Genomic DNA, 27,003 nt, shown 5'->3' with positions numbered 1-27,003 from the left:
AAAGTTTATATATTTCTCCTTTTTTCTCCATCATAAGATATTACGATAGATAAAAAAAACAATAATGTATACAAAATCTTTACCACTCTCTACAATTCTCACGTGGACATGACTGCTCAGATCGATTAGTGATCTTGGCGACTTTGCATTGTTAACAAGACTAGACTATATATATATATAGTACAATTTAACAAAATCAGCTGGAAACAAATTGTTACATCCCTTAGACGCAACGTCCTGTTAAAATCTAGCAAAACCAAAACGACCTTCTTCTTCCTCTTCTTAATCTGTTAAAGCAAATTATGTTTTTGTAACCCAGTCGCCTTGGTTAAGTGGTAAAGAGACTCCAGCTAAAGTTTCCGTCCTGGGTTCGAGTAGCATTTGCCACCAAACAAGAAAATCCGGAATTTTATGGATCTCGTGGGATTAGTCTTTGAGCCTAAAAAACTTTTAGGATCTCTATATTTATCAAACAAAATTATGTTTTTGTCGTTAATATAGTAATCTATTTGTATAAAACACAGTTTCCTCCTTCCTGAGCGCGCCACGTAGGATGACAGGTTACAAAGTTGTTCAATCCCATGCTGACACGCGTCCAATAAATGAAACGATGCGTGTTGAGTTTTTGCTTTGGTGTTGGGCTCGAGTGGGCTTTATTTGAGGCTCTGCATTTAATATCCGGCTCGATACTATGCGAATTGATCTCTAACCCTAATTTCTCGAACGACAATCTGGACAGGATGCATGCCGCCTGAGTTTTCCAGAAACGGACGGAGATGTGAATTCGTCTTTATTTCAATTAATTCAAATGTCCACTACAAGCTCTTCAATACACAGTTCGTCGCTTAGAGGCGGTGTGAGATCCGTATAAATATGTGAGTACTTCTCACAAAGGAGACAAATCAGTCACTATCACAAGTAGAGTGACACTTCTGATGGCGATTCCAACCTCTAGCGAACAGAGACGACGAAGATAGAGTTCGAAGAGGTCCTCCTCCACTGTTACTTGAGGGATAACAGAGAGTTTCAAGTAGGGATCCAAGAAGAGTAATAGGTGCGGGAGGAGATTCCGGCGTAGTTGAAGCGGGTGGAGACAGCTGGGGAAGAGGAGGTGAAGATCCCGACGTAGATGGAGTGGGTGGAGATGGAACAAGAGCAGAAGGTGTAGAGGGAGAAGACGAAGGAGGAAAAGAAGAGGCTGTGGTGGGCGAAGGAGCAGAAGCTGGAGGAGGAGTGGTTGGTTTGGAGTTTGATGGTGGAGATAGTGATGAACCAGTTTCTGGAGACGGCAAACGATGAAAAAATGTTAAAAAGAAAGAGAAGATTATGGGAGAGTTAATTGAGTTTATGTTTTAATTTTTTCTATGGGACTGATTTTTCAGAAAATAGAACTGTTTTCGGGTCCCACACACGATTCATCTCTTTATTTCTTTTTTTTTTGGAACGACCTTTAGCTTTTTTTTTTTTTTTTTTTTTTTTTTTTTTTTTTTTTTTTGAATAAATGTTAAATTTTATTCAAGAAAAAAGCCCTTTCTTACATCAAGTGAACCTTAGTAGAAGAGAAACAAAAGTCTAAACATCGAAAAATTACAAGACAAAACTCAAACTTATCGGGTATTAAACCAAAACTCCATTCCCTTTGCGTACTCCTTGTCTCCTCTTCTTTGTATCACGGTAAAGATGTTTCTGATGTTCTTATCTAACCTTTTGATCAACACCTCAGCAGGAGATGGATCCTCCCCATGCCTTCTCTTATTTCTCTCTCTCCATATAGTATGCACCACTGCTTGAAACATATAGCGCATTGTGAAAACTTCAATCTTTCTTCCATTCGCTTCAATCGATATCATTCTTACAATCTCCTCCCACTTAGTAGTGTATTGATCTCTAAGAACACCTTTCATCAAAGCTTCCCAAATAATTTCTTTATTTCTTTGTATGTTATCACACTAATTTGACTATTTTCACATTGTCTAAATAAGCAATTATGAAAAATAAGTAAATTCAATAAAAAGCATAGTTACATATTACATGCATCAAACATAAATTATATCCCATCTGTAGGGCGGGTCGATCCTAGTGTAATATATAGGGCCATTTTATATCACTCCAGGTCATAGCAAGTGGGCGGAAAATGGGTTTTGCTTCTTTCATTCACATGCAGTTTTTTTTGGTAAAATGTTAAATTGATTATACCAAGATTTTCTGTTTTTGACAGAGATTACAAGAGATAACTAGTAGCAGAGATACTGAAAATTAAACTAAACAACAAGCTAACTCAACCAGCTTAACATAAATCAAAGACTAGAAGCAAGGTTAATAGAGATGGAACCCAAAGAAGCAAGCTTGAACCAAGGTAAATGGTAAGGACCGCATGAACAAACCAGTTGCCACGAGAAGGAGAGAGATGGGTGCCCTCAAACCCTGATGCAACACCTTCCTACAGCTTCCGGAACGACAACAGAACACAGACCACCCCAAGAATCGCAAGCACAAGCAAAACAAACCAACCCGAGATCAACATACCCTGGCGGCACGAGGCAGAGATACCATCCGACGATGCCGTCGTTCGGTCTGAGACTTAGAGATTGCCGCCTCTAGACCTCATAACCGGGACCGTTACACCCATTGAACCGAACGCCCATATAGAGCAAGCGGACCGGACAGGAACTCCACCTCCAAAGCAGCTTCACCGAGAGAGAGAGCAGCATGAGCGCCCAACTGGAGACCTGTCTCAAACCAACACAAACTTCACCGCTTCGACAACCGCTAAGGCGCGCTGAGAAATAGCACAAAGGAGAGATGGACATCGACGGTGAACGCCACACCATCGGGAAAATTCCAACTCTGAGAAGAGCGGACCCGCAAGACACCTCGAAGCACGAGGCTGAGCCATCACACTTCCACGCGCCGCCACCAGAGCCACCTCCAAGCAGCAGAGAGAACTCACCACCGAGTAAGAGCTCGACGCGCCATCACCACAGACCCGGTGATACAGAGTTAGAAAAAGAGATCAGAGTTATAGAAACCTAGATCCGAGACTTAGAGAGCCTCCTCGACGGACCACGCGCCGTTGACCGAGAAGAACGCCTAGATCTGAAGAGAAAATCTCCCGACCAAAGCACCAGAGTAGATCTGGAAGAAACCATGGAAAGAGGCATACGCCGTCCTCTAGCAACACTATCCTCACCAGGAACAACACAGATCTACTCAAGATGCTCCGGATCTGCACCGGGAAGGAGACCTCGACGCTTCACCTCCACCGCAAGGAGAAAGACCACAGAGACACACAAGAGAAACAGAGAGAAGAAAAACAGAGGGGGAGGCTCCCGACGACCGCGAAGAGGACACGGCAGTCGCCGGAGCCAAGTAATTCACCGTAAAAAAGAGGAACCTGTTAGAGAGAAGGGAGAGGATATTTTTTTTTTTTTAGGAGAGAGAGGTGATGAGCCCATTCACATGCAGTTTTGTTTGGTAAGCGTGTGTTTGACACACTTTTTACTAATTATTCTATTTTTCGTGTATGATGCATGCATATGTTCAGTTCACGAACATTCCTTTCTAGATGTTCACGCCTTCACTGATGCCCATAATCGTATATTAATTATATTTTCGTGGTTAGTGAAAGAGATGCGAGTAACTGAACCCCTGCTTTATCGTGCTGGTACTGAGAAGAAACAGAGTCAATTTCACTATCATCATGGAGAAACAAGAAGTGTAGATCAGTTTTTTGGGTTGTGTTATACCTCTATTGTAACTATGTTTCATGGTAATGAAAAATACAAGTTGGAACAAAAAAAAGATTTGTTTTTTTTTTTTGAAAATGGCTTTCAAAGATTTGTTCATTGTCGGGTTTTCTTAATTTTGGTAGATAAATAGACAAAAAGGAAATAAATACGACTGTAATTTTTTTTTTAATATACTATCCAAAAACGTATAAACCATTACATTTTTTTAGTAACCAATCGATGAGAATTTATGAATTGAAAGAGTATAATCCTTTTTAAAAAAATAATAATAATTGAAAGAATATTATTGACTCTCATGAGAATTACTACTTAGAAGTCTTAGGTGATGATTGTTTCCACTGTTTTAGTTTTTGGTTTTTAATTTTTTTTTAGATTTTAATTTTTAGGCTTTAAATTTTAATTTTTTGTTTTTAATTTTCAGCTTTTGGTTTTGGTCTTTAGTTTTTAGATTTGGTTTTGCTGTATTCTTAGTTTTTTTGTAAAATAATCAATACAGAGTTTAAAAGAATAATAAAATAAATAGCATAAAGTATTTTAAAATACCATTAAAATTTATCAAAATATAATGATTGCTATTTTAAATTATAAAAATCATTAAGTTTTAATTATTTTATTTTAAGTATTATACTAAAATATAAATAATAAAATATCTATTATTTATAAACATTTAAGATATTTAAATAACTTGAAAATATTTTTTATTTTTTTAAATTTTAATGGATATTTTCAACTATTTAAATAATTTGAAACTATTTGTAAATTTTATTACATACCATATTTTTGATTTTTTAAAATTTGAATGGATGTTTTCAAATTAATATAATATATTGTATTAATAAAATATTTTAAATTTTTATAATTTTTAGTTGTTGTTTAGTGTGTCTAATAATTGTTAAAAATTTTAAATAATTATATTTATAGAATTTAATAACTAATTGTTTACATTTAATATTAAAATATCTATATTTGTTTACAAATATGACACACAAATAAATTATTTTACGTTAATTTTTAAATGATAAAACAATTGTATGAGAGTTTTTATTCATGAAAATATTATTTATTTAATGAATAATCAATTAAAACATAGTATTTTATACAAGACAAAAATCGCTTCTGTATTGAAAACCCACAAAAGTTAGTTTATAACTTTTCTTCACGAATTGGTTGAAAGTTTGAAGAACTATTTCTAAATTTTAGAGAATCTATTTGTCAAAAAAAATTATTAGCAAATTAAATGATTTTTATAAACTAAATTAAAAGCTAAAATTTGATGGGAAGAAAAATGGTTTTTAGAAAAATAAAAACCAAAAACAAAAACAAAAACCAGAAAAAATCATCACCTTAGATAGAAACTAAATAGATATGATTTATTAAACTAATATAAATATATTAGAGATTATGATTTTTTTTTGGAAAACAATCTGATGTATATATCAAATATTTTCTATACTCTTTGATGATTTTGCTAATCTTGACGGTTGATCTTTTAAATCTCTCAATACAAATCTTTTTCAACAAACTTTTGTTCTGGTGTATGTTCCAAATAGATGTGTAGTGACATGTTTAAAATTTTAACCAAAACAAAAATGCACTACTTTCACAGGAAAAGTCTCTTTCACTTCTTTGTTTTTATGGGTGGCCTCTTTCTGTCCACACCACATGCACAAGGATCGATGCTTCCTCTCCTCTGACTCGATCACATCTTTTGTTTTTGCTATTTAAGTGATAAAACTATGATTGACCAAGCTTCCTTCATTTCTACAATTGCTTTCCTTTTGCAAAATTATCAAAAGAAAAGACAGGAATAAATATTTTCTGTGTATGTTACAAATATGGAATTGTACAATGGCCCTATTCTATTCCTTCACCTTTTATAGTATTGATATTCTCATATAAATAATGTGGCATAAATAAATAGTTTTTTCATATTTTTCAAGTGGGTAGTGTGGAAAAGCTATTTATCCACCACCTCTATCTCTCTCCGCACCAAACAATTCTTTCTATTTTTTCTTTAACTTTTGTTGCTGTAAAAAGTAACTTTTAGGCACTACAAATAACACCATCTTCCTCTCCTTATTCCTCAAATCCATTTCCAAAGCCTCTCCTACTTCTCTCTCTCTGCTTAACAACAAAAACTCTTACAAGAATCTTCTTCCAAAACTCTTAAGCCATGGCAACTGTTGTATATCAAGGGTTTCAATCTCATTTTGAGTCTCAGCACTTTGAGCCCAGAGCTCTAAGACTCAGACTCTCTTCTCCTAACAATCCTCACTCATCCACACCTCTCAAATCCCAGTTGCTAGACTCATCCATCACTCCACAACACAACATTTCCACCACTAATGCTGCCTCTAAGTCAGAAAGCTGGAGCTTCCTCGAGTCCATCTCAAACTCGAGCTCTGATGATAAAGACAAGAAGACATCATTACCCTACGTTCATACTCCATCTTCTCGTAGAACTCTCAGCGATGAGAGCTTAGCATTGTGCACTGAAAGCCTCGGTAGCGAGACGGGTTCTGATGTCATTAACGATCAAGATTTGTTCTCGGTTACAACCGAGTTACAAACCATGGAAGCTAGAACAACGACAACAAAATCAACACGACAAGACAGGATGAGGAATGAGATAGCTTCTCTTCCACCTCCTTTGACGAGTATGAGAGGTTTTGATGGCATTCAAGTAAAGTCTCACCGTCAGAACGGAAGATTGGTAATGACAGCCATGAAACCTCTGCCTCGCGATCGATGCTTACAAGACCGAAGTAATGGCTGCGTCCGACTAGCAATCTTGATTGATTCTAATGACCATATAGAGACAAAGACCAAAGAAGAAGAAGAAACAGCTAAGACAGTAAGAGATAACGGAGAAGAGATGCAACAATACGAGGACGAAGAAGAAGTTGAAGAAGAAAAACAAGAAGTTGAAGTGATGGTTATCAAGAACACTCAAAGATCAAATAGATGTCATGAAGGTGATCTAGAAAACAGAGGATTTCTAAACTGGGAATCTTTCAGTGTTGCCACTTCCTAAAAAATAATATTTCTGATCTCTCTGTGATCACAGTTTCACAAACTTTTTTCCTTGCACTGTGTTTTCGTTTTGTATAATTAACAACCGTTTTTTTATCACTCTCTATGTTTAGAGATGGTATTAAATCCTGGATTACCGACAAAAGACCTTGGTTTTTAGTTTTATTTTGTCAACGACCTTGGTTATTGATTTAATACATAACTATTTGAGGTTGTTTTACAGTATGTTAATATATGATGTTCATATTAAAAAAATATGTTTTTTCAACTAACTTGTAAATAAATCCATGTGTAATAAAAGATATAACAAAACCCAAATAATACTTTTTATGTTTATTTTACTTTATGATACTTATATTAAATAAAGAAAAAGAGACAACAATAACAAAATCAGGTAACGGGATTACCCATAAAACAAAGTTAGAGAGATTTACTGAAAACCCAAACTTTAAAGATTAAGAGAAGCAAAAACCAATTAGTAGTTACTTAACTCGGCGAATATCATAAAATGAATCTGAATTTGGATGAAGAAAAATTATACTATTTCCGTGTTATAGAGTTTGTTTCTGTTTCATAATTAAATAATATCGTTTTATATATTCAATATAAAATTTTAAGTAAAAATTAGTTTAACTCTATTTTTATTGAATTAAATAAAGAGAAAATGTTTAATATGTGAACAACGAGTAAAGTATTTTTTTAATATATGTAATTAAAAAACTTTTTAAATGATATTATTTGTGAAATAAATAGAGTAGACAAAATGGGGCGGAAGCACTTTGATTGCAGAATGGTGAACTGTCACTTAATATGGTTAGGTAAGATTCAAGGAAATGATCCGAACGAAGTGGCAGACTGAAGATTTGAGCAGAACGATTGTACCACGAAATTGCCTTCATCATGGGAACACACATCACTTCCCTCTGTCTATTCTTGTTTTTCCCCACGTTTTCATCTTCTCGAAGTTGAATATTAATGATCATATCTCCTAAGACTTTAATTTTGTATTATGATTGGACACTATAAAAGAGACTCCACTCCATTCATTCGTCATTGTCTAAAATCTTAAGAAGCATTCATTTTCATCACAATTGGCCATATACAGTATTATACAAATCTTATAAAATATATACATAGAAAATGGGATAAAATACTAAACGAAAAAAATAAGGAACTGTTGTTCCGTACAATGACGACGTCACATCTAACCAAAAGCTCTCCGAGTCTCCGCCTCTGGTCCCCTGAGCCTTCTCTTAACCCCACAGTCCACATTATGAACAGACTATTGGTTGAAAATTCGTTATTTTAAACAATTGTTTTTTTTTTCTTAGTTATCGTTTAAATTTAATTAATTTATTAAGCAAAGTATTTTTAACTTTATTAGAAAACTAATTACAAGAGGTAGAATAAAACATTAAAAGGATGAGGTGCCGTTGCAAAGAAAAAAAAGAGAGAGATAAGAGGTGCCACTTATACCTATTTGAAAATGAATCATAGTTTTTTTTGTTGAAAAATAGAATGAATCATAGTTACAAGTTAACTTGATCAAGACGATATTTTTTCTAAAAAAAATAGTTTTATTATTTTTATTGAAAACTCTCGTAATGTAAATAATCCTTGTCCTTTATCAAAAAATGTTAAATAATCTTTTTCAACGAGAATTGTATACGAGTGACGGAGTGCCTACTAATTACTTCTTTGCCACTAGAACATCTCGTTGGTGAGATTCTTAATATCCTCTGCTCTGATATTTAGACTCAAATAAATATATTTAGACTCAAATATTTCTTGTTTCTTTTCCTTTTTCCTTCTTGTTTCTTGTTTCTTTTCCTTTTTATCTATGGAGTGATTTATAGTCGAGAGTTAGAACATAATACTGGCCAATGTTGGGATTTTTTTTATCTATGGAGGGATTTTTTGACCCAAAAAAAAAAATATTAGCCAAATGTTTTTAATTTTATTTTGCACCAGATAGACCATACCTAATGTGAATATATATGTAGAATCCACGTATTTTACATAAAAGTATTTACTTCTTTTTATTTGTTTTCGATCCTCCTTTTCAACTTTGCAATGGAAAGAATACTTATTTCATAAACGAGAAGAATAATGTTAGACCTATCATTCACCAAGATAATTAACAAAAAGAATTGTATTCATTTTTAATAAATAGACGTCTAGTAATTAGTAAGGAAGATAGAAGATATAAGATTACATCTATCTAACTATTATATTTGTTACCAACTTTTTTGAAACTATGTTATTACCAACTTGCATGTGTTTTACTTTGCAAAACCATTCAAATATCGCATGGCTTTTGCTTAGTTGTTGTCTACGTCTTTGTTACATCAAACATTAAACTAATGTAAGGAGCATGCTACGTAAAAATCCACTTATAAATTATAGTTTTTTTTTGTTTCATGACGACTACTTCTTTGTTGCATATTTAAAAAAAAATTACCATTATTTTGTACAACTGTATGCTTTATCCCAAGAACTAATTTATCTTTTAATCTTATTTTGGTGGAATTTGAATTTGATGTATGCGTTGCGATCCTCTTAACGTTTCCTTTTCTGCAAAGTAGTTTGCATGGGATCGGCGTCTATCCACTTGCACAATTTATTTCTCTTATATTTTAAATTGGTATAGAATGAAACAACATAAGACGGCAGTTGTTTTATAAATAACATTTGAAATCAAGATACGCAGACTAATATCAAGTCGATACATACTCAATCCATATAGAAATGAATGTAAAATGGAAATTTGAATTTTACCAAAAAATGAAATTTTTGAAATATTACGTTAAAAAAATTACCCTGTGTTTGCTTGTCAATGATGTTTTTAATACACAAAGAATTTTGCTAATGGACTGATCAGTAAAATCGACTGTATCAACTAAAAAGACCCAAAAATATTTTTATATGAACAAAAAAAACAACATAGAGCTAATTTTCACTGCATAATGATTGAGAACTTGCACGGTTGAACTCCCATTTAATTTTTAAAACGTGGTCTCTCATAAAAAGTAATTCTACACCAAAGTTTATATCCAATTGTGAATATATAAACGCAAAAGCCATGCTTACGTTTATGCGATGTCTAATGCCGACCCTTTTAAATCGATCTAATCCATTGATTAGCCCCAAGAAACCTGCTCTTATATGTTTCATGACGCAATCATCTATTGGTATAATACAAAGTTAGGTCAGACTTTATGATATACAACTATGCATACATAATTATATATATATATATATATATATATATATAGAGAGAGAGAGAGAGAGAGAGAGAGAGAGAGAGAGAGAGAGAGAGAGAGAGAGAGAGAGAGAGAGAGAGAGAGAGAGAGAGAGAGAGAGAGAGAGAGAGAGAGAGAGAGAGAGAGAGAGAGAGAGAGAGAGAGAGAGAGAGAGAGGATGCAATGCAACAATCTCGAATTTTAGAGGAGAACTAAATGACATCACGAAAAGTAGAAGTGGGTATTTTCTTGGTGGCTAAGAAGAGCAAAAGGACTGGTGAGTAATATAAGAATGTGGATGGACTTACAAGTGTATATGCCCATTATGTCTCCTTTACTCATCAATCCACACTTCTCCCTGAACAAACAACTTGCCCTTGTAAATGTTTTTCTTTCAAATTAACAATGAAATAAATATGTAATTTTGTCTTTTTTAGTAATAGTGCAATGCCTTTGATTATTTAGGTTGTCACTCTCTTTGACCGGTTATTTAAATTATTAATTAGTTCAATACTTCAATTATTGAAACATATCGTAGAAAATTTAGCACTAGGATGGATACATCCAATGATACACAAAAACTATAATAATATGTATAAACGATAAAGTTAAAGATTAACTAACTGCGATTGTCTGGTGTGAGAATTTGGGTCAAAATATAAATTTATTGGTTTTGAGTTTAAAACCCTGGAACTAATATTGCCATTTTTTTAGCTGTACGAAATGAAACTATGTTATAGATCTCATTTGGTAACTCAAGGTTGGGTTACTTATCGGTTGCAATCTAATGGATTTGTTGTATATTAGTACAGGCACTCACAGTTGTAGAAACAAAAATTAAAGATACTTGGATTATATTCATGCATATACTACAGTGTTTATATTTTTAGTGGGGAGGAAATAATGTTTGGTATCCAAATATTTAATTTATCTTAACTTTTTCGTTATTGATAGCTTACATCACATTAGCTTAAGTTATTAAAAATTGAAATACTAACCTTTTTACATCACATTGGCAGATATTTTTGTCACAGATTGTATGTTTTAATTTTCGGTTATCCCCGGTCCCGTGTCGTAGAGCAGATAAAATCAAAGAATTCTACATGTCTACTCTTGTTCTAACTTAAATGCTTTACATCTATTCTATAAAAACAACATTATGACCTATTTATATCAAAAACAGATCTAAAACAACTTTTAATCGGGAACACTTTTATAAAATTTAGATTAATTGAAAGCACTTGTGTAAAATTTAAACTAAATTCTTACAGAAAATTAAGATTCTGAGCTAATTACTTATTGGAAATTAATTTTTAGTGAGGGACACGTGACCTCGTTGGTTGTGCTATAGGCAACACCATGCATAAGAGACATAATGGTTCCCTCGGTTAGATTTGAGATATATGCTATGATCCCAATGGATTGACCGGCTTTTGCTTCAAATATTTATCCGTTTCGGAGTTTACATAAGCCTGTTTCACATTCATATCAACAGAAAATTTTAGACGGATTCATTAGCAAAAGAAATTAAAGTTAAAAGTTTTTATTCTTTAATTTAGATTAGACACGATCAGATAGAGGTGTTCTTAAAACAATAAAAATAACCGTCTTTTTTTTACCAAGAAACAAGATCAACCCGACGAAGACACCCCCTGCTCCCACACACACAAGAAGTCGGGAGATTATCTTGGACACGAATATAAAATGTGTTTGGAAAATAAAGGAAAAAGTAGTCATCACAACGCATAGCCTTTTTGCTACTTTTTATATAAAAAAAACTTTTTAAATTTTGTAAAATTATTTTGGATAATGCACTGCAAAAGTTCATAGGACCCAATCAGATTTCAAGAAATTGATGAGTTGTGTGACTATGTCCACGTGAACTAATAATATTTGTTAGTTTCAAAACAACTAGTGATATTTGTTAGTTTTTTTTGATAAAGGATTAATTTTTGTTAGTTTTTTTTTTGAATATATCATATTATTTTGCATTTTCTTTTCCGTTTCAATTTTTTTCACCAAAAATACAAGGAATATAATCAATCTAGTTCTATCATTAATCATTATCGAACAATATATTCCTATCTTAGAAACAATTTATGCCTCTGAAACATATATATGAATCTCTGAAACAATATATTTCTTAAATAGTCTCTATAAACTATTTTTTTTAAGGATCATGTGTATTACTGACAGTTATAGCAATAAGGTTAACCCCTTTTACCAAAAAAAGGTTAACCCCAAAAATCAACTAGAACTTCTTGGGTTATAAAAAAGAAAATTTGAGGCAAAAATAAATAAATTAGTTTCGAACTTGAGTTTTGCTATGAACTAAGATGAGAGTCATGAGACTATGCTTTAGACTTCATTATAAAACTTTCAACCTGATTAATCGTCTGTACTGTCCCTGTTAGGGGATTGCTTGCTTGTCTTCGGCACATATACTCTGGGGTTTAAAAAAACTGTAAAACTCACAGAAAACAAAAATAAAATTGATCCGGAAGAGGATTAACTCGCTCTATATATATCTCAAATCATTAGATAGCGACTTCTCGAAAACGTACACAAAACACGAAAACTTCACATGTCATTCTCTGTTCTTTTGATTTGGGGATATATCTATGTGTAATCTACAAAATGGTCAAGACTTCAATCAAATATGGTCCAAACACTGAAAAAGAGGAAAGCACAAAATCTTAACGTTGATTATTAATAGATATGTAAGGAAAATCAATAAATATAAAAGCAAGAAGATCTTCATGTTTCTCTCTTCTTTAATGTTTTTTCTTTGAGTTTTGCTCGGCTTTTCTTTGACAGCCCACCATCCAACATTCCAACCAAACACTATAGATAAGTCAACAAAAAAATGAAGACTGAATTAAACACTTTCGTTCATTTTCTCCATCTTATTTTTATTATGAATGACAAACTATATCTTTATAATATTATCTGAGAAATCATTTTCCTATGTACTGTTCTCATGTGAATTCTAAAAATGATTAGTTACATGCATAATCTTTGTAAATTTAAAATATTATTTATATATGTCAACATTAAGATTTTTTATTTCCTTTTTCTTAATAATATTTTTCAATTTTAATTTTGTTTTTATTGTTTTATCACAAAATCATATAAATATAAAATGAAAACATCTTAAAGTATTTTAAATATAGACTATATATATTACGTGAATTCAAAAATAAAATTTGACAAAAGATATATATATATATATATATATATATATATATATAACAAATGAGCTAATTTCACCCAAAATATAATTAATAAAGTCTCTAATTAATATACTAAATGATCATAAAACCGATTATATATCATTAAACATATCAATCATTAAACATATCAAACTGATCTAGATTCGAATACTCCAAATCAGAAGTTTAATTAAGTCAATAACATAGTATTGTTTTATATTTAGTTGTCATACATGTAAATTACAAAATGACTTAAAATTTATATATAATAACATAGATTTAATTTAATTTTATAAATATTCAGATTGATAAATTTTTAAAACTTATTGGTTATCAGTTGTACAACCTCAAACCAAGAAACACTTCATTTCTTTCTAAAACTACATATATGCTAAAAACTTTTAAATAAATAGAATTAACAAAATTATTCAAATATAAAAAATATGATTTATTTCAGAATGATAATGTAAATTTAGTTTACCTAAAATATTTAAACCAATCCAATTTTTGATATCATAGTCATATCTATATTATTAAAGTTGAAGTACACATTGGAGATGTTTGGAAACAAGGATAGTAGAATAAATGAAATATGTTTGGCAACATGGATAGTAGAGATGTGTACTTTCTTTTATTTACATATTTAGCCATTGTATTTTCACTAAATTAATAACAAATGAGAATTGCTTAGAAACATAAATAACATATTTAATATTTCTTTTTATTTAAACATTTAGCCATTGTTTTCATAATAAATTAAACAACTTTCTTTCTATATTTTTTTATTTACAATTCTGTCACTATATTTACAATTCTTTTTATTTACAATTCTTTATAGTGAAAATAAAAACACAAACTGAAATATAAATAGTATATTATATAAAACAATTTAAAAAACAGTATTATTACCTTATTTAGTTTAGTCAAATATAAAAATTTCAAGAATTCAATTTTTTAAAAAATTCAAAAAATTAATAATAATTCAAAGAAAACTAATGCAAAAAATGAAAACTTTGAAACATGGATAAAATTACGTCAAGAATAAAAAAATAATGGCTTATGTTATTAATAAAAATTGGAAATTCACTATATCAGTTTTAAAATATACAAAATGGACTAATCTAATTACCTAAAAAGATTGTTTTGTCTAAATAATCAAAAAATAAAATTTAAATTTTATATACATATTTCGAATCAAAATAATAATTTAAAATTTATTTATATCAAAAATTAATTTTAAATATGCATATATTCAAAAATTTATTTTTACTAAAATATTTTCCAATAACCATTATTAAAAAATGTTTTCAATATGTATAAGAAAAATACAACAAAAAGATTAATTTTTTATACCAACTTAAATTATGGTTTTTATATTTCACATTAAACTTTAAGAATATAATATATATGATTATTTATAAGATGGTATATATAAAATACTATTACTTATATGATTATTTATATGATGGACCATTTTTTTGACGTCGAAATGCTATTCTATTATTTATATGATGGCCAATACAATTAATTATATGATGACATATATATGATACATGTTTGAGTTTCGGATTTGTTTGAGTTTCGGATTTTCAGGGTCAAAGATTTCAGCTCCATTCATATATTTCTAAATTTCAGTTCGAATTATGACTAGGGCTGGGCGTTCAGGTATCCATTCGGGTTCGTTTCAGATCTGCTTGAGTTTTGGGTTTCTGAGGTCAAAGATTTCAGCCCCATTTAGATATTTCTAAATTTCAGTTCGAATTATATTCAGATATATTATTTTTAAAATTCATTAAATATTTTGAATTTCTTAAAATCTATAAATAAAATAATATATTGTATATAAATTTGAATAACATATGTAAGAATACCTAAACTTAACATATAAATTGGTTTGGTTTAAATTTTAGATCAAAAATCAATAATTATTTTAAATATTTTTGGTGTTTTGAGTGTACTTCAACTATGTTAGATATATTTGACTATTTTATATATTTCAAAATTTAAACCAACCTAAAATTATCATATATATTTTGGATGTTTTATATACATTAAAACTAAAAATAATTAATATATATATATATATAAGTATATAAATCTTTTTCGGATACATTTTTATATCCAAAATACTTTGGTCCGAATTGGTTATGGTTTCAGTTGTTTAAATATCAAAATTTTGAATAATTTAGATATTTAATCAATTTTGGTTCGGGTTTGGTATTACTCTTTCGGATCGTGATCGGTTCGGTTCTTCAGAATTGAATTTTTTATGCAGCTTTGATATTGACATGAAAAATAAATAGCAATATATTTTTGAAATATACACCCGCACGGGCCCGTGCGGGTCAAAATTTAGTTTAAATTACAATGTAAATATTTAATTAATATAGAAATATGTCACATTGTTTAACCAAAACATCAATGTAAAAGTATTGTACAGTTGCGTTCTAAAATTATTTATTTTAACAATAAGTCAAATAAATATGTTGATTGGATAGAGAATAAAACAAAGCCAGAGAAACACATAGTTTATCAGAGACACTTTATGTGTCGAATTTATTATAAAGAAAGTTTCACTAAGATAAATACATTCAATAACTACAAACATATAATATATTTTATAAAAATGAAAATAGTACCCGCGCTTTCGAAGCGCGGGTCAAAATCTAGTGTTTAATTAAGATAATAACATAAAATAATCAAAATATCTTTTACTTATTTTTCTGTATTTTATTTTTGTTGGCAACGAAAACAGATTCAACCTATAACCCACATGTGTATTATAAATAAAACTAAAGTAAAATATTTTAAACAATTATTATAATTTTTTATATTATAAATGTTTATCTGTGCATAGGCACTGAGAATCACCTAGTGTCATGTAAAAGAGAAGAGAGGCAAACACGTTAGATCCATCTTGGATGTGTTATTTCTATTTTTAGGTTTTTATAGCATTTGTATATTTCCTTATGAAGAAACACCATTCATATCTCTGTATAGTGTGTATCATATCTCTGCATACGACTATATATTTCTTGTTAATTTTAGTATAACATATGTATAGTGCTTCAATCCTAGTTACCAAATCATATGTATTGTTAGTACATACATCATCGATATTTATCATTTCATAATATTTTTATTATCCTAGTAATCATATATTTTGTTAGTACATACATTATCGATATTTATCATTTCATAATATATTGTTAGTACATACATTATCAATATTTATCCTTTCAGAAAATGAAAACAATTCAGTTTCTTAAACCTTTTTATGAGTGATTTAAGTTTAATAGTTTTATTTAAATCATAGTAACTTTTTGTAATAAAACTTTGCATATCCAGTTATAAATGAAATTTCTAAAATTAAAAGCACATATCTCATGATCGAGAAACCACTGAAATGAAAACGAAAAAAAAACTTTCACAATATATTTGGTTTATGTAAAGAAAAATAGTGAATATCACAAGCAGATATGATTTTGATATGATATACAATAGTAGGAAGAGTTGAAAACATGTGATAGATATTTTCAGCAAAGGAAGAAACAAAATGAGAAGATGAAAACAAGCACATAGTTAAAGAAGCCAATAGCAAAGGTAAAGCCACTAGAATCCACTTTAGTAGCTGCAGAGAAGCTTCCTTGCGGTGTGTTGGTAGTGAGAACCACAACGATCCAATCATCTTCTTTACCAATACCCATCCCTGTAAACTTAGAATCATTCAAACTCGACGAGTATTTTGACTTGGTGTAGTTTGTGAGGACGAGGCTTAAGCTCGACTCTAAGAAAGGAACACATGCAGGCATGATCAAGCCGTCCCTTGTGTCAGAGACGCTTAAGTGGCATTTAGCAAGAAGATTAGGGTAGTCTGCGAACTGTGGCTCGGTTCCAGGTACTGCGGCTGAGCCAGTGTCGTTGGTGCATGGCTTGTACTTGAGTTGATCAGCGATTTCGTCGGCTAGACACTCTGCGTTCTCGTTGTTGTTTAAAGCTTTGAGATTCTGTGACGTTCTGTAGCTGTTGATGCCTATGAAAAGAACGTCTTCTTCATCTGCATATCACAATCTCAAAATCAAGGGTTAGGAAAGTACGTACATCACACACTGAATATATCAAGAGTACTTGAACAAGAAGATGATGGAAGAGAGATAAAGTTTACCAATGTCGTCGTCGCTAAGCACATGGTGAACGAGGAAGAGAAGAACGAAGGACAGAAGGAGAAGCTTGTAACTCGCCATTCAAACTGATTGAACAACTCTCTCTGATGATGATTGTTTCGTTTCTGGCGATGAATGGCGCTTTTATATTGATGTAGAGGAGGAGGGTTAGAAGATGGTTACGTAGCTTTACGCTTGAGAATTGTGTTATGATTGTGTTGTGATTTTCTTGTCCGTTAGACATTGACGTAGCGCCAAACGTTCAAGGCCTTTTAACTAACTAACTAGTTCGTTGAGGATCCTATCATCCTTATACGTGGTCGTTCTGTTATGGATAAGTCTAGGCATATTATCCAAAAACCGAAACTAAATCGAGAACCGAATAATTACCCAAACTCGCATAAATTATTTAAAAGATATGAACTCGTGAACGCCGTCACTTCGTCAGACCTTGTCTAATCACCACCGGTACTTTCTCCACAAGCTCTTTCGCTTCCTTGAGACCAGAACTCGTGAACGCTCTCACTTCTTTTATCACTTTGATCTTTGCAGCTGTATCAAACTTCTCCAGCTTCACATCAAACACCGTCTTCTCCTCCTTCTCCTCCTCTGTTTTTCCCGTTCCAGCTTCTTGTTTCGCTCCCATACTCATCCCTTGAGTCGAAATCATCTGCTGTTTAGGAAGCCCCAGGTGTTCGTTGAGTGCAGGACTGATTCCTTTCCTCTTTTGTGGAGACAATGCAGCTATACGCTCAGCTATCTCCATGATCTTGCTTGAAGGCTGGGGTCTATAGCCATACGGATCATAAACTAATGGGTACTCGTATTTCTTGGGTTTAGACAAAGAATCTTGCTGCAAGAAACGTACTTGCATTGCATAGACCAGTTTACTTTTGGTATAACCTATTATTACTCTGTCTATCATACAAAAAAGACATGAAACAAGATCGTTTATTAATCTCCAAAGTCTTGACAGGACAGCAACTCTCATGTGTTCAGAAAATGATAACTTTAGATCGTGGGTGTTACTAGATGATGTCACTGATCAAGGCAAAGAGGTCCAAAATAACAAAACGAATGATCCAACCAAAACCCTGCAAGTTCGTACCAAAATCAAACAGTAGGATCCATGAGCCATAGACAATATAATGTAATAATGAGAGCTATGAAGATGAGAAAGACTGAACCGGGCCAGAGAGGTGATGGTGCAGGTGAAGAAGAAGAGATGAGACTGAGATGGTTTAGAGTGAAACATTTCGATATATGGGCTTAAGCCCAATAGAATCTCAACTATGTAGAATGTTCCTCTCATTGGATTCTGAGTTATATTTTCTTTATATAGGCTAAAGCCCAATAGATTCTCAACTATATCGAATGTTCTCATTGGATTCTCAGTTATATTTTTCTGTATATGGGCTACGCTCAATAGTATATAACTGACAAGAAATAAACATTTTTTTTATTGAAACTCAGTAATTGATGATAATTTCTTTAATTTAAGGAAGCCAAATAGTCAAGTTTAACTTTACACCAAACAAGTTTCTTTAATTTGAATTTTATTTCATTTTTTGGCAACCACTAAATCATCAAATTATCATCAATTTTACCACTAAATCTTTATTATCTTTTTAATAGAATATATTTTTATATTTCTTTCAAACTTCTGTTGTGTTATGTATAATATTTTTTTTAATTTATTAAGTTTGTTAATTTTATCTTTGTTTTGAGCATATTATAGAAAAATTGAGTCATTTGACAATTTTATCTATTCAAGGAATCAGTTATAAAATTTAATTTTGAATACTTGCACTAGTTTTGTAGGACTAACTACAAATTTCTTGTTCTAATTTGAACTAACCAATTAAATTACAAATAACAAACATAATCAATGTGTTCAATATAAATTATGGATGATGCTGATAGATGTTGATTAATGAAGTTCTCGGAACAAGTTATGTTTTTTTTTGTTATTATAGTAGAGAATCTAAAGAATTAACATGAAGAGAACGAAGAAAAAGAAGAACGAAGAACGAAGATCGAAAAAAACTGTCGCTGTTGAAAGATTAGAACTTAGAGTTTGATGGTATCGTTGAAAGATTGGAACTTAGAGTTTGATGGTAATGATCGAAGAAGATGACATAACAAATTTGTGATAACCAATAAAATAAAAATCTGGTTAATGATTTTTATTTGAATCGGTCCTTTGATTTTTCTGCTATAATTAATTTATTATTGACTTTTCAATTCTTGTTCAGTCACAATTTTTAGTTAAAAAAATTTATTATATATGATGTTACCAAATATCAAATATATACACCATTTTATCTTATAAATTAAAAATGTAAATATATTTTTAGTTTTCAATTGTATTATTTATAATACACTAAATAAACAATAAATAAATTATTATTTTATATTATGAAATTATATTATTTTCTGCAAAATCTGATTCTACATGAGAAGTTGATATGTGATTATGTGTGCTAGGGTTAAAAAAAAGTTGAGTTCCTACTCTGCAACTTGTAAGGAACAGTTTTGAGTTTATACTTTCAAATGTTGGCGTTCAGTCTTTTATATAACATTTAATACTAAACTAAGAAAATTACAGCTAGCTGACAGAAAATATAGTTCTCTGCTCTATACAAATGTCTAGACTGTAGTTTTATATGTAAAAAAAATTATAATAAAATAACAATATGCCAAAGAAATTAAAAAAAGAGTGATGGGCATGTAAACATGTGGGTGGTGAGTCTGACAGTTTTTTCCTCTTTAGATAAACATTGTGCCAACATAAATGTAACTCTGGTGTGAGTCTGTGACAGTCTTTTTCCTCTTTGAATCTGACTTTTGTCTATTCAAACATTGTTGCCAACATAAACGTAACTCTGTTGATGACAAAAAAAAAAGTAACTCTGTAGCCGAGGTCCCAAAGAGATTGATTGGTTTTGGACCTTACATGGAACATTTTCCAATCTCACATGAGACTTGTCCTGATCCAGAAATTAACTCCATTGATCATTGTGGACTATTTCATAGAGTTTATACTTAAAACAATTAGACAAATGTCTAATCTAATTTGTTAAGAGTTAGTAAATTAACCTGTGTAAACAGCTGCATAAATTACACCAAATCCCTTTAGATTCACGGTTCCTCCTTCATTCTTATTATTTGCTGATCTTACAAACATAATATCTATAACATATCAATAACCAATTATAAATATAATATGAAATAATGACACAAATCCATGTCTTGAATTTTGATGGAGACTAAGTGAAGAGAGATGCTGCATCTCTATAGGCTCTTCTTGAGTTGGTAGAAGGTTCATGATGAAGGGTGATGTGTTCTCGGTTGCTGTTGAGAGTTGTGTCGTTGTTGTCATAAACATGATGAGAAAACTGTTGCTTCGAGATGAGGGAACCGGCACTCCCTTGCTTCTTCTGACGAGGATGATTATGTTGTTTCCTTCTTGGCTGAGTACATCTTGGGATGAACACTCCTGTCCCTTTGCTCTCTTTAAGTAGGCTGTAATTCTTCTCATGGTACATCATATGTGGTGTTGATGATGTTTGGTAGTTTTCTCTGAACAAACCCTGTTTTTGAATTCAAAGATCATCATCCACATATATTCACTAATCAAGAGAGATAGAGATAGAGAGAGAGAGGTTAAATTGGACAAACCTGGAAGATAGAAGAAGAGAGTGAGATAGGGATCTGTTCATCTTCATCTGTGATTAAGAGATTGATTTGTTTGCTTATGTCTGCAAAGAAGACATCATCATCAAGCTCAAGGTCCATAGCCATATTTCTATCTTTCAAGTAGACTTTTATTAGCCTTTTGTTGTCTGTAGGAAGAAGTATTTAGAAAAACGGTCAAGTGGAGTTGTGAGGGAGAATGTTCAAAGGGTGGCATAAATAGGCAAGAGCTAGGGTGTCATAGAGAGAAGTGCATGTGGGAGAGTGGGTCCAGAGTAGAGATAGAATAAATATATAATGCAATCTAATCTGGCAAAAGTAAGTCCCCACACCCAAATGGGTCACGAAGGAAGGTTTGTTCAATGATACTACTACTTGCAAGTTGCAATTGATCCCAGAAAAAAAAAACTACTACTTGCAAAGTCTACGGGTATTAAATCAAAAGCTCACAACTCACAACAAGAACAAAACAAAGATATATAATAAAAGTTTCTAAGAACATATATAATTTCTTCAACAAATTTAGCAAGTATAAATAAGAAAACAAGCTTATATTGTAAAGAAAAGTGAGTAAATAAATACATCACTTCTGAAACAAAATTTCAATATGACCATTATCATTTTAGGACCAAGATATATGTCTTGACAAGATATAACTAAAATTGTAATAGAAACGAGTTATGTTTGTATACTTTTGAAATAAAGATCTAATAAATAATTTTCCAAATGATATTTTATCTAATACTATTTGACAAAAGTTCTATCCACCGAAAAAGCACATGTCGACGGTGGGTGACCTATTCATATATACCAAACTATATGGAACGGTAGGGTCACATTGGAGATACGTTTTAACTTTTAACCATTTATCGACATTCAACGTGTTATTATCAGAATAAAGTTGGACCTTTTATTTAGCTTTTGAAGGAAACACGTTGATTGTTCGTTGTTAGCGTCGTGAAGAAAATATGTTCAAACCTCTCTTCAACGCATATGCTCGACCTAAAATGTCGGTTGTCAAACTGTTAAGTTGTATAACTTTTCTGTCTAACTAATAAAGATAATTTAAATGACTCTAAACAAAACATATTTATAAAATATTATATTAGGAGTCATTGTAATGTTTGGTGAATGGATTCACTATTGAGCTTATTAAACCAAACCATTTTAAAACATACTGCAGATTCAAATGAAAGTAAGTTTTTTCTCTATGTTTACTCCAAGATTCTCAAATGACCAAATAAATAATGTCAAGGGTGTGGGACTTGGTATCTCCGAAGAGTATGTATAATCAAGTCATGTCACAGTCACCGACTTGGTTATTTAGCTTCACCGACTTGTCTTTTGTGAATCATATCATGACTTGATTCATTGAAAGGGCCTCTTTTGTAATTAGTATTTCAATATTAGAATTTTTTTTATAATTTCAATATTAGATTTTTTTTTAACAACCAATTTCAATATTGGATTATGCGGAAAATAAACACAAAACTTATCATAAAAAGACGTTGGTGCATTTCGTGGAATAATAATGATACATGCACTTTTCTTAAGTAGTCATTAAGTTAAGCTAAAGATGTTGAGCCGGTATAAGAACGTGCGGTTAAAGTGGTATGCATGTTTAGTTGGCGTGACCCTTTATGATATAATTGGTACGTCACTCTTCATGTCTACACGTAATAAAGGATAATAAAGAATAAAAGAAACACCTTTTCAACAAAAGGAAGTGGCCAGACAGGCAAGCATACATGCACTCTGATTTATCAGACACAGATCAACATGATCTAGACAGTATCCTTATTTGTTCTCCTTGTAGTCAGTTCAAATATCTTCAATGTTTTTCAGACCAAATCTTCAATTTGAACCTTGTTTCACAAGGTAACTAGATTTGTTTATGAGGTAACTCTCAATCTCTATGAAACTTTGCATATCATTTTGAGATTTTTCTATCTTTACAACCAGAGATTAAGATTATCAACCTAATTACATAACCCCACCCAATTAATCTAATAAAAAAAAATCCAAACCCTTTTTGATCTTTGAGCTCAGCATCATCTTCAAGAAAACGTCAGGGTCATGACATTGTGACACTTCCTGTACCATTTGCTTCTTTGGCTCTTCCTTGTTTCATAAACAAGGCATACATGAGTTCGTTCCACGTATCAGGAACACCAGGAAGGCACCAGTGGCTACAGTCTTGGCGATGAAGCGGCGCAGGACCACGCGAGCCAAGATAGTAAAGAGACGGGTGACCATCTTTTCTCTGAACAGACATTGCTGTAATGTTCAACACTTTCATTTCAACGGTCTCTGATCTATTGGAGTAACGTGATAACGCATCTCCCAGGATCTTTAACTGGTTCCATGTCTCTGATGAAACCAATGAGGTGGTTCCAATCTCAGGCAATGTCTCCATGTGACATGTTCCTCCCGTTCTCCAATCTCCTCCCCTGAAATGCACAGGAGCGTATGTGCGGAAGAAGACTTGTGTTTTGTTTGAATCAACCTCGGTTTGAATCCATTTCATAACGGTCTCCATAGCTCGCTTGTAAGCATCATCTACGCTCATCTTAAGCTTCACTTCTTCTTCTTCTTGAAAGTAGCATCCCCTGTTAGTCACAACATCATTTCAAGATCAGATTAAAATGATCAAAAGATGAGAGACATTGTAACAAACTTACATTCTAATAGTCTTCCCATAGTTCCACCAATGTCCAGTATTGAGCACTAAAACATCTGCATCTTTCCATTTGCTAGAAGTCCAATCCATAGTGTCCAGTTTCAAAGTTGTCTTAACTTTATTGGCTGAACCATTTGGTGGTCTGGTTTGAGGAACCAAGAATGGCGATCTGTAGTACTCCACTGTGCAGTTGTAGTCCTTGAATCTGAACACTAAGTAACCTGTGTGCTTTGTGATGGGACTTCCATTCACTTCATAAACCGAGCTCTCGTTCTTGACTGCAGAAGATAATAAGCAAAGAAGAGACTCCCATTGGTTTCTTCCTATTGAGTCCCCAACAAAGACCAGCCTCTTGTCCCGGAGCTTCTCTAGCATCAGTTTACCATCAAATCTGTTTCATTATTACATAAAAAGAGAGAGGGTGAAAGAGTCAGTTTTAACTTTAAGCAGTGTTCTAAAATCTGGTCTAACCGAAACAATTTTTTTCGAACAATAATACTCTATAAAGCGTCTAATCACCGTCTATCGATTTCTTGAACATTGGCTTTAAGTATATTATTATCCACAAAGTCAAAAACTATATTCACTAAGAGCTTTAATAATAATGTTGCATACAATGTTATGTGGCACCTAATCATTTCAAGAAACTCACGGGTTTATATAAAACAAAAGCCTTTTGCAAATATAGGTGTTTGATGTAAACGTGAAGAAGGGACCATTATAAAAAAAGATCTAATCCAGAGAAGAAGAGAACATAAAGCACTGGCTTTAAATACTAAAGATGATGACTAGTTCACGAGATAAGAGAGAGAGAGCTGACCCTAGATTGTGCTTATCTTAAACCGTCACTTACGGACACAACTTGAGAACAGACCATAGACAACGACATCAAAGCTGAAAGCAACATAAAATCAAACAAAGCTATGACTTAAGTTACTGTTACTGTAACAAAAGTCACTACAGAACAAGTTTCAAAATCTTTTTTGTTACTGTAACATATTGTATCCTTAGCTCTAAATCTAAGATTCAATAACCCTTTTTGTTCAAAATCTACTTTCTCTAGAAGAAACTATGCAAGAACAGAGTAAACAGAGAGAACATATTACCTGGGCAAGTTACAGTGTCTAGGTTGCCATCTCCAATGAGTATAGAACAAATCAGACCTCCCAAACTCACTACACCTAAACCCTTCATCGAGAAAGCTGCAATCTTTGGACTGATACAGAGGATAAGACTCGTCCCAAACCCAATCTCCATCGAACACATCACACCCATCTCCACTCTCTTCCAGAAACCCAACTCTGTTTGGACTAATAACATCACTCTTATTGCTCTTGTTGATGTCAAGTTTGAGCCAAACGAATCTGTCTGATTTATCAGAAAGGTTATAGCTTTTCGCCACGGTTCTGTAGTCGAAGTAGAAGAAGCTCCATACCAAACACAAACCGACTAAGAAGAAACCCAACACTCCTAGAGACGGCTCGAACACGAGCCTCGACCTCTTGAATGGCTTCTCTCCTCTGTTTTCTTCAAGTTGTGTGTTCTTAGACATCTGGTGGGTTTTGAGAGTTCAAGAAGTTAGGGAAGAGAAGGAGAAGATGGACATGATGATGATGGCGAATGGAGGAGAAGCATGTTGAGGATTGTTAATAGCTGGAGGAAGAAAAGTGGCTCTTTTTCTTTACAAATTATGAAGAATGATGCGAAAGACAAGTGTCAAGGAAGTGATGAAAACGCTCATGAATTGGCTTCTTTATTTGAAAATTTTTAAATCTTTTTCAGAAGAAAAAGTTTTGATTTTTATCAGACAATGGAAGAAGAGGAAGAGACCAAAGAGCGGTTCTGTAATGGGCGAGTCCAAAACAAAGAAGAGACGAAAAAGAAAACTCTCAACTTTGTCTGTTTGTCTTTTTGTGTTCACATTCACAAATCACAAAGGAGATGAGTGACTATTGGTTGAGAATCGTGGGAGTTTGAAAAATATGGATCATTTAATTTCCTTTTTGTTTTAACAAAAAATCCAAACATTAATTCTTCTTTTTTGTAACCACAAACATTAATTCTTCTATCTACCAAGATTAATTACTTTTGATATAATAAATACTTATGTGGTAATTTTAGATTTTCCACGAGCCTGAAAGTGAATGTTCATAAAGATTAAGAAGTCAACCGCTATATAACATCCAGAAGCAGTAAGAAAGTAAATACAGCTGTTATTAATTTGCAAGAACAAATATTTTCGCAATCTCAAGCCGTAGTAATAACTTATAACAGGTTTTAAGTTATAAAATTACTTGATCAATTTTTATATAAAATTACAACCATGTACAGAAAGAAACATGTTTGTAAACTATTATTAAGAAAAAAATAAAGCAGCAAGAAAAAACAAATTAAATTTCTTATTTCATTTAAATTGTTTTCTTAAGGAAAATCCGCTTTGATTAAATTTGCAAGTAAACTATTATTCAGACAAAGTTATATCATTTGGTATAGTGGTCATACTGGTGGGGGCCTTCAGCCGTGCGCGCTTTTACTAGTGGGGTTAAGGGGTGCTCACCTGGAAGATAACTATAAAAATTAAAATAATTTTATGTATGTGAATCCTTTCATTATTTAGTGGGGTTAAGGGGTGCTCACCTGGAAGATAACTATAAAAATTAAAATAATTTTATGTATGTGAATCCTTTAATTATTAAAATTGTTAGTTGGGGTCTCTTTAATTAATCTTTCATAGAAGAATTACGTAATTTGCGCATGATCATTTTCTTTTGAATCACTTCATATGGAGTAACAATTGATTCCTTGCTCTAACAGAGAGATTTTGTTCTATAATGGGTCAAATATATCATATGACCCAAATATTAGTAAATAGATAGATATGATTGGTTTTATTTGATTTTATATAGAGGTTAGTGTCGTTTTAATGATTGTTTTAAATATTAGTAAGCAGATAATGTTCTTAAAAATATTTATACGTTCAGTTAGTAACAATTGAGTAATTGTTATCAACCTCCTCTTATTCTACTTCAGCTAAATATGAATTTATCAGCCCGCTCAATCGAGGCCCAATATAGTCCTAATGGGCTACATCAACCGTAGAGTAAAAGTGTTTGTTTATAGAGTACTCTCTAGGCTTTGAGCTGAATGACTAGTGTTAAAGCGAAGAGACCAGAGGAGTGTGTGAAGGCAAAATCAATAATACCACTTAGCAACAACAACAAAAAAATG

The 27,003-nt window shown here is 32.0% G+C and overlaps 5 protein-coding genes across 5 annotated transcripts; 1 reads left to right on the top strand and 4 right to left on the bottom strand.

Moving 5' to 3' along the window:
• Nucleotides 1-5,827: 5,827 nt before the first annotated feature.
• Nucleotides 5,828-6,997, top strand: LOC108836058 (protein FANTASTIC FOUR 4). The gene has a single exon (XM_018609267.2). The coding sequence runs from the start codon at nt 5,923-5,925 to the stop codon at nt 6,781-6,783; it is 861 nt and encodes a 286-aa protein (XP_018464769.2). The 5' UTR covers nt 5,828-5,922; the 3' UTR covers nt 6,784-6,997.
• Nucleotides 6,998-16,660: 9,663 nt separating this feature from the next.
• LOC108860737 (uncharacterized GPI-anchored protein At3g06035) lies at nt 16,661-17,535 on the bottom strand. The gene is made up of 2 exons (XM_018634588.2): nt 17,402-17,535; nt 16,661-17,293 (listed from the first exon to the last, which is right to left on the bottom strand). The coding sequence occupies exons 1-2, from the start codon at nt 17,478-17,480 to the stop codon at nt 16,773-16,775; spliced, it is 600 nt and encodes a 199-aa protein (XP_018490090.2). The 5' UTR covers nt 17,481-17,535; the 3' UTR covers nt 16,661-16,772.
• A 269-nt stretch (nt 17,536-17,804) lies between these two features.
• On the bottom strand, nt 17,805-18,324 carry LOC108858978 (uncharacterized). Its single transcript, XM_018632819.2, has one exon. The coding sequence runs from the start codon at nt 18,322-18,324 to the stop codon at nt 17,836-17,838; it is 489 nt and encodes a 162-aa protein (XP_018488321.2). The 3' UTR covers nt 17,805-17,835.
• A 2,209-nt stretch (nt 18,325-20,533) lies between these two features.
• LOC108861214 (uncharacterized) lies at nt 20,534-21,294 on the bottom strand. Its single transcript, XM_056986596.1, has 2 exons — nt 21,081-21,294; nt 20,534-20,992 (listed from the first exon to the last, which is right to left on the bottom strand). The coding sequence occupies exons 1-2, from the start codon at nt 21,201-21,203 to the stop codon at nt 20,669-20,671; spliced, it is 447 nt and encodes a 148-aa protein (XP_056842576.1). The 5' UTR covers nt 21,204-21,294; the 3' UTR covers nt 20,534-20,668.
• A 1,713-nt stretch (nt 21,295-23,007) lies between these two features.
• LOC108856554 (protein trichome birefringence-like 10) lies at nt 23,008-25,645 on the bottom strand. Its single transcript, XM_018630386.2, has 3 exons — nt 24,882-25,645; nt 23,777-24,166; nt 23,008-23,704 (listed from the first exon to the last, which is right to left on the bottom strand). Exons 1-3 carry the CDS (start codon nt 25,325-25,327, stop codon nt 23,170-23,172), a joined length of 1,371 nt encoding a protein of 456 aa, XP_018485888.2. The 5' UTR covers nt 25,328-25,645; the 3' UTR covers nt 23,008-23,169.
• Nucleotides 25,646-27,003: the final 1,358 nt, after the last annotated feature.

This window comes from Raphanus sativus, chromosome 5 (assembly GCF_000801105.2).
Source record: "Raphanus sativus cultivar WK10039 chromosome 5, ASM80110v3, whole genome shotgun sequence".
Classification (NCBI taxonomy): domain Eukaryota; kingdom Viridiplantae; phylum Streptophyta; class Magnoliopsida; order Brassicales; family Brassicaceae; genus Raphanus; species Raphanus sativus.
This window is presented reverse-complemented; position numbering and strand designations above follow the sequence as displayed.